The 15,246-nt window shown below is 38.0% G+C and overlaps 3 protein-coding genes across 5 annotated transcripts; 2 read left to right on the top strand and 1 right to left on the bottom strand.

Moving 5' to 3' along the window:
* Window positions 1-314: 314 nt before the first annotated feature.
* LOC121188151 lies at window positions 315-8,637 on the top strand. 3 transcript variants are annotated; one of them, XM_041047736.1, is made up of 7 exons: window positions 315-390; window positions 520-849; window positions 1,129-1,485; window positions 1,609-1,673; window positions 1,887-1,945; window positions 2,054-2,215; window positions 8,486-8,637. In XM_041047736.1, the coding sequence occupies exons 1-6, from the start codon at window positions 348-350 to the stop codon at window positions 2,175-2,177; spliced, it is 978 nt and encodes a 325-aa protein (XP_040903670.1). In that variant the 5' UTR covers window positions 315-347; the 3' UTR covers window positions 2,178-2,215; window positions 8,486-8,637. The 3 variants fall into 3 exon arrangements, with proteins under 3 accessions (XP_040903670.1, XP_040903668.1, XP_040903669.1); XM_041047734.1 differs by having other exon boundaries at window positions 1,609-1,740; XM_041047735.1 differs by having other exon boundaries at window positions 326-402; window positions 1,609-1,740.
* Window positions 5,488-8,637, top strand: LOC121188130 (signal-regulatory protein beta-2-like). The gene is made up of 6 exons (XM_041047705.1): window positions 5,488-5,512; window positions 6,800-7,129; window positions 7,401-7,757; window positions 7,878-8,009; window positions 8,156-8,214; window positions 8,324-8,637. The coding sequence occupies exons 1-6, from the start codon at window positions 5,488-5,490 to the stop codon at window positions 8,453-8,455; spliced, it is 1,035 nt and encodes a 344-aa protein (XP_040903639.1). The 3' UTR covers window positions 8,456-8,637.
* A 309-nt stretch (window positions 8,638-8,946) lies between these two features.
* LOC121188154 (immunoglobulin kappa light chain-like) lies at window positions 8,947-13,308 on the bottom strand. Its single transcript, XM_041047740.1, has 6 exons — window positions 13,232-13,308; window positions 12,706-13,050; window positions 12,225-12,575; window positions 11,685-11,810; window positions 10,944-10,999; window positions 8,947-10,702 (listed from the first exon to the last, which is right to left on the bottom strand). Exons 1-6 carry the CDS (start codon window positions 13,272-13,274, stop codon window positions 10,580-10,582), a joined length of 1,044 nt encoding a protein of 347 aa, XP_040903674.1. The 5' UTR covers window positions 13,275-13,308; the 3' UTR covers window positions 8,947-10,579.
* Between the last annotated feature and the right edge of the window lie 1,938 nt (window positions 13,309-15,246).

The raw sequence follows: 15,246 nt of genomic DNA, 5'->3' as shown, positions 1-15,246 counted from the left end.
AAACACAGAAGATATTTAGTTTGCAATAGCTCCCCTAAAGGATCTTCTGTGTTTACTGTAAGAGTCTACAAGAGTCGCCTGCAAGAGAGTACAGTAAGTTAAGGAACCCACCATGAGAGCCAAATATGAGATGAGAAAAAAAAGCTGCTGGTGTTGTTTCACGTGCTTAATCTGGAAAGTTTGTTTGTCATATTTCCACTGTGGTATTACAGTGAAACGCCAACATAACAAAAGGCCAATCAGGTTGCTCTGAAACTGATCACGCCCCTTTGATAAACTTACATTAAGTTGAACCATCTTATAATAGAGTGTAATTTAACTGCTGTCTCAGGTGGTAACACCAGAAAATGCTGGTTATAATACATATACTGCTGGTGCTCACAATTGGGCGTAAGTATTAAGGTCGGCTTTACTCCAGATATATTTCAAATACATTGTCATCTTTTTGAATTAATATAGAGATGGTATGTGAATGTATCTCTGTTGTTTATCATTGCTCTGTTTTGATTTTATTTGCAGGATGCACAGACGGTCACATCTTTGAAACAATGACTGTTAATGTAGGAGATGATGTGACTCTAACGTGTACCCGACAGACATCTTGGCGTTCAACATTCTTATTTTGGATCAGGCTTGTTTCTGGAACCTTTCCTGAAGTATTAGGAGGAACATTTGCCTTTGATTATGATGGTGTTAAGAAAACTCATCACATAACAGCAAAACAAGAACCTGGACAATTTGTTCTGCATATTTCCAACACGCAGCTCAGCGACACTGCAGTCTACTACTGCATAAAAGTGACAAAAATGAACATGACATTCCTGAAAGGGATATTTCTGAGAATCAAAGGTAAATACAGAAAAAACAGCAACAGATTCCAGATGCCTTAAGAATCAAAGACTTATTAACCATTCATGTAACATTTTTAGTACATTTTATTTGCTTTCTTGTGCATATTTAGTTGATAATTGTTTGCACAATTAATCTAAAACTGACCAGACTTTGTCTTTTCTTTATGAATAAATTGTTGTAATTTTTATGCCTCTCCTGTAATGTATCCTCATTGAAAAATATGTTTATTATTATTTTATTTTTTGTTATTATTATTTTTCCTTTTGGATTTCATAGGACAGGAACCTGATATCACTGCTGTCACTCAAGACTTTCTCTCGGCTCCGGTCCATCCAGGAGAATCAGTGAATCTCCAGTGTTCAGTCCTCTCTGACCCTGAAAAGAAAGCATGTCCAGGAGATCACAGTGTGTACTGGTTCAGAGCTGGATCAAATGAATCTCATCCCAGTTTCATTTATACTCATGGAAACAGTGGTGATCAATGTGAACAGAGTCCTGAAGCTCACTCTCCACAGAAATGTGTCTACAGCTTCTCTAAGAACGTCAGCTCCTCTGATGCTGGGACTTATTACTGTGCTGTGGCCACATGTGGACAGATATTATTTGGAAATGGAACAAAACTGGACATTGAAGGTAAATGCACCTCATTTCTGTATATTGAGGAAATTATCAAGATTTTATTTTTATTTTATCAAATATTGTCAATTATTAATGACTTTTTCTCAACTTTAATTATTTCTTTCTTTAATGTTTCAGATGTGAGCACATGTGATTCACAGAGGGACAGTACAGTTTACCTTCTGTTGTGTGCTGTCTTGGCTGTAAGTCTGATTGTTATAGTGTTCCTCGTTTATGCCATCAGGAAAAAATCTTGTGACTTTAGCAAAGGTAAGAAAAGTTACTCATACATCGGTTTATTAAGCTGCTTTCCTAAAACATAAAATGTAAGATAAGACAAACTGTATAATTCATCTTCAATAAACTGAGATCCAGGGAATCAATTTTTATTATTACTTACTTTTTTAATTATATAGCTACCATCGGTCAGCAAGCAAATGCTGCAGCAGCCAGTGAAAATCAGCAAAGTCAGCAGGTAAGCAATCCAAAGGTGTAGCCACAAAAAAAAAGCTATCAGCAGCTTAATATATTTCCATATATTAAAATCTGTCCTCTCATTTAAAATTTTGCTTTCTTTCCACAGAGAAATGAGAACTCTCTGGTTTATTCTACAGCAATCTTCAGCAGGAGACCAGCTGGAAAAGCAGGGAGAAGGAAGGCAACAGCAAAGGAAGAGACGATCTACACTGATGTCAGGGCTTTTGTGAAAGATTAACAATCAAAACTCTGCATTTGATCATTGATGGTAATGTCATTTTTGTGTGGCACAGAAGGTGGGAAACTAACTATACTAAAATTTTTTGTTCACAATTTTGCCATTATATTTATGTGTTTATTTAACATTGTTCAAAATCACTCAATAATGTTTTTAGTCGTATGTTTTCGGTAATAGCTTGTAACACTTTGAATCCCATCCATAACATTTTTGTGCATTTTATTATGAAGTTTTCACAGAGGCTTATGATGCATCTGGCTAAGCTGAATTTCAAAGATTCATTTTGAAAGAGACATGAGAAGGGTTACCTTTGTCTCTTTTATCTGTGATGTAGTTTCACGCATGTTAACTTCCTCCCAGGACCCTGAACTCTGTATCAAGATAATGCAAAACAGTTGTACTAAGATGAATTGATGAGTGTCATTGTGTGTTGTTTCCTTTGTTAATAAAGAAACTTTACATATAAAATGCACAGATGTTAAATGTTTATTTTGACTTTTAAGTTGCAGTCATTGCAGGAATCAATGCATTTGAGACAGTGTGACTGACTGAACACAGTAGAGACAACTACAAATTTTCAAAAGTAAGAGCTCAGGAGGTTTAAAGGGCATGATAGTTTTACATTCCATTACTCTTTCTTACTCATTTTCACTTTTAAAAACATTTTTATGTGTTAACACACAAAATACCATTTTCTGAATTCACTAACTGAAACAATTTAATACCACAAAGTGAACTAAAAGCCTGATGGGAAGTGTATGCATTTTGCTAATTCCCTACAAGTGAAACAGTGTAACATGATAAATGTGTTAGCATTTTTTTTTTAATAATCTAAATTTTATTTGCTGTCACTGATCATATTTGATTCAGTCAGGTATAAGACAAATATGTTCTAAATAAAAAGAGCACACTTCCACCAAGGCAGCTGGTTTCTGAGAGGGCGGCACAGTGGTGCAGTGGTTAGCTCTGTCGCCTCGCAAACAGATGAAATCTACCAGCTGAGGTTTTTCTGTGTGGAGTTTGCATGTTCTCCCCGTGACTGCGTGGGTTTCCTCCAGGTACTGTGGTTTCCTCCCACAGTCCAAAGACATGCAGATTAGGTCAAGTGGCAACTCTGAAGTGTCCATTGGTTTAAATGTGAGCATGAATGGTTGTTTGTCTCTATGTGTCAGTCCTGTGATAGACTGGTGACCTGTTCACGGTGTAGCCCGACTCTCACCCAGTGTCGACTTGGGCCTGCCTCAAGCCTGCCCCATGACCCTTAAGAGGACAAGTGGTATGTATAGTTGATGAATGGATGGGTGAGATGGGTTTGTGTGTATACGTTGTTGTGTGTATGAGATATGCTTGCATCCACATCTGACTTGTCATGTCCAAGATGACAGGAAGTGCTCATTGCTCCTGTTAAAAAAAAGCAGCAAAGTCTTCACAGTGTGCAAGATGGACCCCATGGTATGTTAAAGACTGAAGTGCACTGGGAGATAGTATTCCAGTTGGACCAGGGCCTGAGGGTTAATAAAGAATAAATAGTTATCACTGTATTTTTGAGAGTCTTCATGTTTGGAGAAAGAGAGAGAGGCCAGCAGAAAGGCCGACAGTGGTGCTGCTGCTACTGCATTCAAGCTTTCTATAAGACATTTATAAAAATACTGTATAAAATATAGAGAGAAAACTAGGAAGTAACTCAGTTCCACTGTTCTTTGTAAAGTCATTCTGCACGTCTATCTTGAGAACAGAAAGCAAAGCCCCATGTAGCAGCTACACTCACAGAAGTAGGCTGTGGCGGGCCATTTGTTTGCCCTTCGACCAACCACTGAGGTTGTTTACTCAGAACAGACCTGACAATGAGCTTCAACAGGATATGTAGTGAGGTTAACGTTGCAAGCAGGGAAGATCTACAAGAACACTCAGAGAGCTAGTTTTAGTTTAGCCACTAATTCTTTCATATTTGATCGTATATGTCTAACAGTAAATTGATTTGTTCGCCATTGATTTTTCAAGAGGAATTACATGAACACTGTAAAAAGGCCATCTGTGGAAAACAAACGCCTTCAAGGTCACACTGACACACACTTCATGTCATTTAGTTTCAAACTGACTTGGCCACTTTTACAGCTGTCAGAGGAAACCATTGCAAGCACAAGGACAGCATGCAAACTTCAACCAAAATTAACTGAGCTTTTTTTTTCTTTAATGTCCAAGTTTTACAGTTTTTATACTCCAGTTATTGGCTGAACTGGTTTGGGGACATTATTTTGAGTGTTAGATTTGAGTTTACTGCAAATCGATTACTAGGTCAGATTGCAAATATTCAAATTTATAATTGCGCTCTATTGTAGCTTATTTAGCCAAGAGAACGTGACCGAAAACTTACACACAAATGCTCTCAAAGGTCTGGGTGGGCCCATAAACGTATCCCTCACCCCCATTCCTCAGCAGCTACCAATGAAAAACACTAAACCACAGAGAAATGCAATGGAAAGTGGTAAAGGCATAGTGTGACTTGGCAGGTGTGTGTGTGTGTGTGTCTGTGCATGTGTACTTCTATGGTTAGACATTGTGAGGACCGGTATGAGTTTTAAACCATTGCAGTGAGGATATTTTGGGAAAGAGATGTTTTGCCCGACCCTCACTTTCTGACACACATTAAAATGACTGTTTGAGGGTTAAGGTTTAAGGGATCAGGTTAGCATTGGGTTAGGGAATGCATTTTATCGAGTGTCCTCACAACTGATATACGACAACAATGTGTGTGTGTGTGTGTGTGTGTGTGTGTGTGTGTGTGTGTGTGTGTGTGTCTGTGTGTCTGTGTGTCTGTGTGTGTGTGTGTGTGTGTGTGTGTTTGTGTGTGTGTGTGTGTGTGTGTGTGTGTGTGTGTGAGAGAGAGAGAGAGAGAGAGAGAGAGAGAGAAAGAGAAAGAGAAAGCCCAACCACAACAGTACTTGAGTTTCCATCTGTTTGTCAGTGAACAGAATGTGTGCACAGACAGAAACAGCAGAAAGTACAAAGCAGGACTCAAAGTGCCTTTTACTGTGAGCTCTTCTTAACTGTACAACTGTACATGTGGTGGCTCATTTATCGTTGATGCAGGTAAAAAGCTTTCTCTGAAAAAACAGATTTGTATTCTCTCTCTCTTGGTTTTCCATGTGTGGGTATTGCTCCAGGTTCACGTGGGTCCCAGTAATATCATGAACTCCATGATGCCCATGGCGTAGGTGAGTTTCTGTGAAAGCTCGGCAGCGCTCAGGTACTGCCTTTCATCAAATGCATGTTGGCACAGGCTTCTGCCAGGCTGAGTAGTAATGAAACAGGTGCTGTACGGAGGACGTAACTCTGTCTGCTGTGCTCTTCCTGTTGATGTGTTTGACTACAGATGACTGACAGGCAGAGTGGGTGGGTTATTACTAATCATGAGGGGCACCTGGATTGGCCAGTCCTTCTCTGGGTGTCTCTGTTACAAATGGCTGAGTAGATTTCAGTTACATCAGTGATGTAGTATATGCCTTTTTTGGTGTAGTATATGAATCCTATTATGACTGACGTTAACTGCACAAAGCAATAGCTTAACCTTGCAAGGACACTTGTCCCCAGCTCTGTGAAGTAAGTGAAATTTATTTAAGTTCTGCAGCAGTTAACTGAGCAACCCAGGAGAATCAGCCAGGATCTGTCTGAGACATCTGACCGAGTGGTCGACAATCATATTTTGGTGTCCATCACTATATTCAACAGGCCAATGACAAAAGAGGAGCAATGCTCCAAAATTACAATGTTAAAAATCAATAAATAAAAAATTTAAAAAGAATAAAAAATTACAAACTGTGTTACACCTATAACACAGTCCAGTTTCCAGTGGAATTTTGTATATATTGAGTAAATCTGTAGTATGCTATTAACATCCAATCTAATGTTCACTGCCAGTGAACCATCTAATCTCAAAATCATGATTAACACTGCAATTTTAAAACCAGCTATCTTGTCAGCTATCATAGTAACGTTCCCATGAATGAATTGTATTTTAATTTATAAAATCATCGCTTTAGTCTGTTGAATCTTACAATTAAATGCTTTGTTGTGGATTTTCCTCACAGGAAACTTAAACGCAGCAGATATTTAGTTTGCAATAGCTCCCCTAAAAGACCTTCTGTGTTTACTGTAAGAGTTTACAAGAGTCGACTGTAAGAGAGTACAGTAAGTTAAGGAACCCACCATGAGAGCCAAATATGAGATGAGAAAAAAAAGCTGCTGGTGTTGTTTCACGTGCTTAATCTGGAAAGTTTGTTTGTCATATTTCCACTGTGGTATTACAGTGAAACGCCAACATAACAAAAGGCCAATCAGGTTGCTCTGAAACTGATCACGCCCCTTTGATAAACTTACATTAAGTTGAACCATCTTATAATAGAGTGTAATTTAACTGCTGTCTCAGGTGGTAACACCAGAAAATGCTGGTTATAATACATATACTGCTGGTGCTCACAATTGGGCGTAAGTATTAAGGTTGGCTTTACTCCAGATATATTTCAAGAACATTGTCATCTTTTTGCATTAATATAGAGATGATATATGAATGTATCTCTGTTGTTTATCATTGCTCTGTTTTGATTTTATTTGCAGGATGCACAGACGATCACATCTTTGAAACAATGACTGTTAATGTAGGAGATAATGTGACTCTAACTTGTAACCGACAGACATCTTGGGTTTGGACATACTTATTTTGGATCAGGCTTGTTTCTGGAACCTTTCCTGAAGTATTAGGAGGAACGTTAGCCTATGATTATGATGGTGTTAAGAAAACTCATCGCATAACAGCAAAACAGGAATCTGGACAATTTGTTCTGCATATTTCCAACACGCAGCTCAGCGACACTGCAGTCTACTACTGCATAAAAGTGACACAAAGTAATATGAGATTTCTGAAAGGGATATTTCTGAGAATCAAAGGTGAATATAGAAAAAACAGCAACAGATTCCAGATGCCTTAAGAATCATAGACTTATACATCATTCATGTTGTTATATTTCATTTGCCTTCTTGTGCATATTTAGTTGGTTTGTGTTTGCACAAGTCATCTAAAACTGACCAGACCTTGTCTTTTGTTTATGAATAAATTGTTTTAATTTTTATGCCTCTCCTGTAATGTATCCTCATTGAAAAATATGTTTATTATTATTTTATTTTTTGTTATTATTATTTTTCCTTTTGGATTTCATAGGACAGGAACCTGATATCACTGCTGTCACTCAAGACTTTCTCTCGGCTCCGGTCCATCCAGGAGAATCAGTGACTCTGCAGTGTTCAGTCCTCTCTGACCCTGAAAAGAAAACATGTCCAGGAGATCACAGTGTGTTCTGGTTCAGAGCTGGATCAAATGAATCTCATCCCAGTTTCATTTATACTCATGGAAACAGTGGTGATCAATGTGGACAGAGTCCTGAAGCTCACTCTCCACAGAAATGTGTCTACAGCTTCTCTAAGAACGTCAGCTCCTCTGATGCTGGGACTTATTACTGTGCTGTGGCCACATGTGGACAGATATTATTTGGAAATAGAACAAAACTGGACATTGAAGGTAAATGCACCTCATTTCTGTATATTGAGGAAATTATCAAGATTTTGATTTTGATTTTATCAAATATTGTCAATTATTAATTACTTTTTCTCAACTTTAATAATTTCTTTAATGTTTCAGATGTGAGCACATGTGATTCACAGAGGGACAGTACAGTTTACCTTCTGTTGTGTGCTGTCTTGGCTGTAAGTCTGATTGTTATAGTCTTCCTCGTTTATGCCATCAGGAAAAAATCTTGTGACTTTAGCAAAGGTAAGAAAAGTTACTCATACATCGGTTTATTAAGCTGCTTTCCTAAAACATAAAATGTAAGATAAGACAAACTGTATAATTCATCTTCAATAAACTGAGATCCAGGGAATCAATTTTTATTATTACTTACTTTTTTAATAATATAGCTACCATCGGTCTGCAAGCAAATGCTGCAGCAGCCAGTGAAAATCAGCAAAGTCAGCAGGTAAGCAATCCAAAAGTGTAGCCACAAAAAAAAGCAATCAGCAGCTTTATATATTTCCATATATTAAAATCTGTCCTCTCATTTAAAATTTTGCACTTTCTTTCCACAGAGAAATGAGAACTCTCTAGTTTATTCTACACCAAACTTCAGCAGGAGACCAGCTGAAAAAGCAGGGAGAAGGAAGGCAACAGCAAAGGAAGAGACGATCTACACTGACGTCAGGGCTTTTGTGAAAGATTAACAATCAAAACTCTGGATTTGATCATTGATGGTAATGTCATTTTTGTGTGGCACAGAATGTGGGAAATATACTGCTTTAGCAGCACTGGCATCTAAGCAGCTGTACATAATATTATGTTATAGATATTCTAAAATGTTTTGTTTATAATTTTGAAATTCTGTTAATATGTTTCTTTCATATTGTTCAAAATCACTCAATAATGTTTTTTAGTCTTAAGTTTTCAGTAATAGCTTATAGCACTTTGTATCCCATCCATACAATTTTTGTGCATTTTATTATGAAGTTTTCACAGAGGCTTATGATGCATCTGGCTAAGCTGAATTTCAAAGATTCATTTTGAAAGAGACGTGAAAAGGGTTACCTTTGTCTCTTTTATCTGTGATGTAGTTTCAGGCATGTTAACTTCCTCCCAGGACCCTGAACTCTGTATCGAGATAATGCAAAACAGTTGTACTAAGATGAATTGATGAGTGTCATTGTGTGTTGTTTTCTTTGTTAATAAAGAAACTTTTACTTTACATATAAAATGCACAGATGTAAAAATGTTTATTTTGACTTTTAAGTTGCAGTCATTGCAGGAATCATCTGGTTTAAGAAAGTGTGAGTGACTGAAACAATACACACACAGTAGAAACATCTACAACATTTTTACATTTCCAAAATCTTTCTTACTTATTTGCACTTTAAAAAAGATTCTGATCTGTTAACACACAAAATCCCTTTGTCTGATTTCACTAACCTTTTCACTGGCATCAACACTTCACAATGCAAACATTTTACTTACATTTTCTCCAGGGGAAAAAACAAACACATGCTACTATGCAAATAAAGTTAGACTTTATTTAATACCAGATAGTAAACTAAAAGCCTGATGGGAAGTGTATGCATTTTGCTTATTCCCTGAGAGTTAAGCACTGCATTTGTACTGTACATGTCGTATTTGTTAGCCCAGACAAATGTTTTTATCTAAACATTATTTGCAGTCACTGATCATATTTGATTCAACCAGGGAAAAAACAAATATGCCACCAATCAGCGTCTCTCAACAAAAAGAGCACACTACCGCAAAAGTGAATTAGGGACCTTATTTATATGCAGCTGGTTTCTGAGAGGGCGGCACAGTGGTGCAGTGGTTAGCTCTGTCGCCTCACAACCAGAATCAAATCGGCCAGCCTCAAATTTTCTATGTAGAGTTTGCATGTTCTCCCCATGCCTACGTGGGTTTCCGCCAGGTACTGCGGTTTCCTCCCACAGTCCAAAGACGCGTCTATTAGGTCAAGTGGCAGCTCTAAAGTGTGCACTGGTGTGAGTGTGAGCATGAATGGTTGTTTGTCTCTATGTGTCAGTCCTGTGATAGACTGGTGACCTGTTCACAGTGTAGCCTGACTCTCACCCAGTATCAGCTGGGACTGTCTCCAGCTTACCCTGTGACCCTTAAGAGGATGAGCAGTATGGATAGTCGATGAATGGATGAGTGGGATGTGTTTGTTTGTATCTGTTGTTTTGTGAATGAGAGATGTTTGCATTTATTTGGTTGCTATGTGATTGTATTACAGTTAGAGTAGGAAGACAGCAAAGTCTGATGTGGAGAAGGTTGGAGGTAGGCGTGGACAGAAAAACGTATATATTGAGAAGCCCTTTGACAACGTCCGGTTAGCTCAGTTGATAGAGCACAAGGCTCAATCTCTCGGGGTCGTGGGTTTGCGGGTAGCACCTCCTCCCACGGGCCCACCACCTGTGGGCATTGTGGACTGTTTGGCAGAGAACCAGACCCAGATAAGCGGCAGATGATGACATAAGCCCTTTGGCAAAATGCACTCTGATAAACTGTAATCATCCATACATTTTTAAGAACTGGTGACAAGATGTGAATAGTTACTATTATCGGTGCCAATAGCAAGTGAAATGTAAAATCACCACCACGTTGGCCCACATTGAAATATCTTGACAAATGTTGGATGCATTGCCATCAATGGAAATGGATGCAACTATAAACATTCTGCCTTGTGAAAAACTGGTTCCTGTCATTGTGGTGTGGAAGATGGCAATAATATATTACTTGTGTACTTGGGGAGGGGTCCACAGGCCCTGCTCTGCCTATAGAGAAGGGTGTTGCTGATTGTGTTAGTGTGCTGCAACATCAGAGTACACACACTCCGTTGGTAACTCTCTCTTCTTCTTTTCTCTTTTCACCCTCCTTGTAGAGAAGTTCAGTGCTGCATAGTTTGCTTCCTTAGCATCACCATCCTGCAAAATATACACAAATATTTGTGTGTTCATAACAAATATTTCAGAGATTACAGCTGTAACATCAATACCAGTTAAAGATCAAATCTAGTGTATAAACCTAGAGGTAGGATTGTTTTACTGTGATTTAATAGGGAGCTTAATATGCTTTCTTTTACCATGCCTAAAATCTTAGGCATAGGCTGGATCCTTCCTGTATTCCTGAGCTTTTATCCCTCAGTGAGCCAGGAAGCATATTTACCAGATCATTAGACTGATCCACATTTGACTTGTCATGTCCATGATGAGGGGAAGCTCCTGTTAAAAAAAAGCAACAAAGCCTTCACAGTGTGCAATAACATGATGAATATGGTTACTGATGTCATAGTATCATGTGTTTTTTGTCAACCTCTCATTCAGTGACAAGATGGATGAACAAACAACTCATTTTCAGTTTGTGGCTTCATAGTTAAACAAACACACACATTCACACCTGTAATGTGCTCAGTACATCTTCAGTCCTCTGATCATGCCCACTGATGAAAATATTATTTTACATTCAAAACATATATTACAGTGAGGTTATGAAATGATTCAGTTATTGCTGGTTTAGAATCGTGAGATAAACATCTCAGTAATAAAAGAGGCTGAGCAGACTCCCACAGGTCATTGAAGCCGAATTGTCTTTCACTTCTAACAACTCTGGATATAGAGTGCTTCTTATGCTACAGTTTTACATGAGTAAAGTATTTCAGTATTTACACCATTGTAATTTTCTTGTAGAATCACAACACAAACATACAATATGTTGTCCCAAAAAAAGAAGTGTGGATGAATGTTCCAAGTAACCAACCTTTTTTTGGACAAAATGTTGAGGAAACATCATCTCACACTGACCCTTACCGCACATGCTCTGTTTTAACAGCAAAGTAATTTCCTGTATTCAGCCCTCTAAAGTCGTGTCTCATATGAAAAAATGAAAAGATGAATATGGGGAACCTACCTTTGAAAACTTTCCTTTGATATATGAATAAAATAAGGACGGCTATCACAGTCACACAGCAGGCCAACAGTACTCCAAGAACTATCACAACTGGATCCAGCTCTGATCCTGAACCTGAAAAAACTCCTAAAATACATTAAACGTTATATAAATGTGAAATCATGGTAGTGATTACTTCTTATTGGAAACACGATGGCACATGGAAAACTAACAATGTTTTGTCAATACACATGATTGTACAGTCAATGTTGTTTTATGAGAATTCTGGGCTAAAGACTCGACAGATAATAATGAAAACTGATTCATAAATAGAACTTGAAATGGACTAAGTTAAATAAGTTTCTAGAAAATCAACAAATAATTATTATGTGATTATTGTGAATGAATTAGTTCATTTTTAATGGTTTAGGTCCCAATTTCTCAGTGGAATATATTAAGTACCCTAACCTTATTTACATTTACATATTTTAACAAGGCTAAATTAATTAATCCAAGACTCATTTATGATTTAAATTCTGTTTCTAAACTGTAAATATGTACCTGTCTCCACTTTAGTTCCTTCACCAAACAGGATCTCTCCACATGTGACCACAGCACAGTAGTAAGTCCCAGCATCAGAGGAGTTCTGCATAGTTTTGGACAAACTGTAGACACAGCTTCTTCCCTGTTCACTCCTTTTGCTGTGAGTGTAGATGATGCCTGGGTGAAATCCTCCTGATCCAGATCTGAACCAGTGCACACTGTGTTCACCTGGACACTGGACTTTGTTTTCTTTGTTTTCTTTGTTGTTCTTGGAGAGAAGTGAACACTGCAGAGTCACTGAGTCTCCCAGCTGAACAGATGCTTTCTCTGGACTTTGTTTCACATATACGTGTTTCTGCTGATTCTGATCTGTGTGATTCAGTTGAAAAAAAAAAAAAGCTTGTCAAAACTTTTCCACAATGAACTGTGAACTGTGTGTGAACTGTACTGATCATTGACATAAACACAAACACTAAAAGCTTAAGATATTTTTTTTTACCTTTCACAGCCAAGAATGTGCCATTGACAAAAGTCTGTGAAAACGTGGATCCAGTTTGACAGAAGTATGCTGCTTCATCCTCTTTGCTGACATTTCTGATGGTGAGAACATACTGATTGTTCCCTTTTGTTACTGTGAATCGTGAGTTTTTTAATTTTTCAGGGACTGTTACTTTGCCAACGATTACATCAGCAACTGTTTGGACCATATATCCAGGAGGCTGCTTATACCAGTAAAAGAATTTGTCTTCCTTCTCAGAGACTGAACAGTGAAATGTTACATTATCACCAACTTCAACCTCAGTCAAAGGGATCAGGCGAGGAACCTCTGCAGTTTGAATCTGACCTGAAGAAAAGAAACAAACTGAAATAGTTACGACACGAGGAAACAAAATAAGTGAAACATGCAAAATATCTGCCATAAAAAGAGAATTACAAAATATATTACTGTTTTCGTACACAGTATGCATCGAGCAAACAATAGTTTGATTGTTGTTTGTCTCACACTGGTTAAGAACTGCACTTACATATTGTACTGAAAAGAATCACAGCAGCCAGTCGTCCGATCATTGTGGTACAGTGCCCATGTCTTGCACTACTGATGTCTTCCCACCCAAATGGAAGGTTTAGTCACAAGATCATCAAGGTTTAGAGAGAAGAAATCAGTGATTGGCTGAAATGAAGAAAATGAACTCCTCCTTACATTTAGCAAACCTGTGAGCTATTTTCATTTGATAAGAGACGTATACGTATTCATATTATTCTCAGATGCTTCCTACTTCTGACCACTTACTTGTGACTGAATTTTTCCAGTTTTGTTGGCTTGTGTGCTCGCCAGCAAAACTGTGAACTCCAGGTCATATGTACATGATCAGCATCGCCAGTTTTTTTTCTGACTTCGACTGTTTGTCCATCTTGTTATTTATGTTTGTACTTTTGCTGTTTTCATTACAAAACTGTTGAACATGTCATTAACATGTATGTGTGATGGCTGTGCTATGGAGCATTCATTTTTTTTACTCAAATCTAATTATTTTCAGTGTGTAGTGGTGGCTAGTGGTCTGTTTGAGGGACAGCTATGGGGCAACGGGGCAAATGTGACCAAAACCACTCCGAAAATCAAGAAGTGGAGAATTCAAATATCTGTGTGAGAGAGCCAAGAGAGACAGAGCTCCACTGAATGTGCAATTTATCATTAAGACAAAGCATTGTCATTTCATCAACCCACAGTTATACTGAGGAAACGCGTGACTATGATTTTGTTCAAACAACATTGAGAAAATGAACTGAATGTTTCTTTCTACCTGTGTTTCCACACAAAAAGACACAAACCTCTCCTGATACATTGACAGTGAACTCATGTTTACTTGACCAGCATCACCAGTTTTGTTTCAAAGTCTGTCACTCCTGTATTTCTCTTGTGTTTTTACTTTCCAAACAAACCTTGCAAACCCAAATCTTTGTAGTCTTCTTCCTGATAGTTTTTTGATCGTTCCCAGATGAATCAGGTTTAAGCCATTCTCACAACAAACATTTTGATTTGTCACTGAACATGTACGGACAAGAACATGTAAAACCTCTTACATCAAGCATAGGCTGTTCAAGCAATGAGCACAGAAAAATACAGCTCTTATAACTGTCCTTACAGCTTTGGTTTCACTTCACATTTCTGACATGTGCACGTGAAGACGCAAAGTGAGAGAGAGAGAGAGGGAGAGAGAGAGAGAGAGAGAGACTAGCAGACAGTCAGTGGTTTTGACCGTGAACAAATGTAGACAGAAGCATGGCAAACAAAAACACACAGGGAGCATTTTATGTTGTAGACACATGTTGTGTTGTAGATACAATGAATCTTTTCTTTGTTGGATCAAAGTTACTAAAGTTAATGTACTCGTGTGTCTCTCTGATCTCATAGTTCTCTGTAAAGGTGTTCTGCATGTTTGCTTTGAGAACAACAAGCAAAACCACAAGCAGCAGCTACACTGAAAGAAATGAGTTGTGGTTGGCCGTTTCTCCGCCCTCTGACCAACCACTGAGGCTGTTTACTGAGAACAGACTGTAGGTTTGAACCAGATCTATGGTGAAGGAAGAGCTACATGCATCAGGCTAATTTTATTTGAACAAATTGCAATTGCAAGAGACTTTCACAAGGCTGCCAAACCTATTTGTTATTACTCTGGCAAACTAAACTTAAACTCACGTACTCCTGCTCTTGCCAAAAAAGCAAGAGTGCAAATAGTGAATGATTAATACCTCTCCCCAGAAAAGTGCTATGAGAAATGATCATGACTCAGCAAGGACTGAACATGTGTGTATGTGTCCATCCCTCCTATACCAATTAAATACTACTTTTAGTTGATGTAATATTACTGATACTAAAAAAAAACATAAATACAGTACACTGTAGTGATATTCACCCGCCCTTTTAAAAAAAGAACTATGAAAAAGATGAAAGGCCCAGCTTCCTGAGGCTAAAACAGAGTGAGAGAGGAAGAACAGTCCGTTTGTTTTCACACCTTAATTTGTAGGCCAGCCACAACAA

This window comes from Toxotes jaculatrix, chromosome 10 (assembly GCF_017976425.1).
Source record: "Toxotes jaculatrix isolate fToxJac2 chromosome 10, fToxJac2.pri, whole genome shotgun sequence".
Classification (NCBI taxonomy): Eukaryota; Metazoa; Chordata; class Actinopteri; family Toxotidae; genus Toxotes; species Toxotes jaculatrix.
This window is presented reverse-complemented; position numbering and strand designations above follow the sequence as displayed.

Bases quoted from the DNA above. Each gene is read 5' to 3' on its own strand.
- LOC121188151 (XM_041047734.1), top strand. From the start codon at position 348: ATGCTGGTTATAATACATATACTGCTGGTGCTCACAATTGGGC. The intron at 850-1,128 runs GTAAATACAGAA...TGGATTTCATAG, and splicing joins GATATTTCTGAGAATCAAAG to GACAGGAACCTGATATCACT. The intron at 1,946-2,053 runs GTAAGCAATCCA...TTCTTTCCACAG, and splicing joins AAAATCAGCAAAGTCAGCAG to AGAAATGAGAACTCTCTGGT.
- LOC121188130 (XM_041047705.1), top strand. From the start codon at position 5,488: ATGAAACAGGTGCTGTACGGAGGAC. The intron at 5,513-6,799 runs GTAACTCTGTCT...TTTTATTTGCAG, and splicing joins ACAGGTGCTGTACGGAGGAC to GATGCACAGACGATCACATC. The intron at 8,010-8,155 runs GTAAGAAAAGTT...TTAATAATATAG, and splicing joins ATCTTGTGACTTTAGCAAAG to CTACCATCGGTCTGCAAGCA.
- LOC121188154 (XM_041047740.1), bottom strand. From the start codon at position 13,274: ATGATCGGACGACTGGCTGCTGTGATTCTTTTCAGTACAATAT. The intron at 12,576-12,705 runs GTAAAAAAAAAT...TGAATCACACAG, and splicing joins CACATTCTTGGCTGTGAAAG to ATCAGAATCAGCAGAAACAC. The intron at 10,703-10,943 runs GTAAATATGCTT...TATATTTTGCAG, and splicing joins TGGATCAGTCTAATGATCTG to GATGGTGATGCTAAGGAAGC.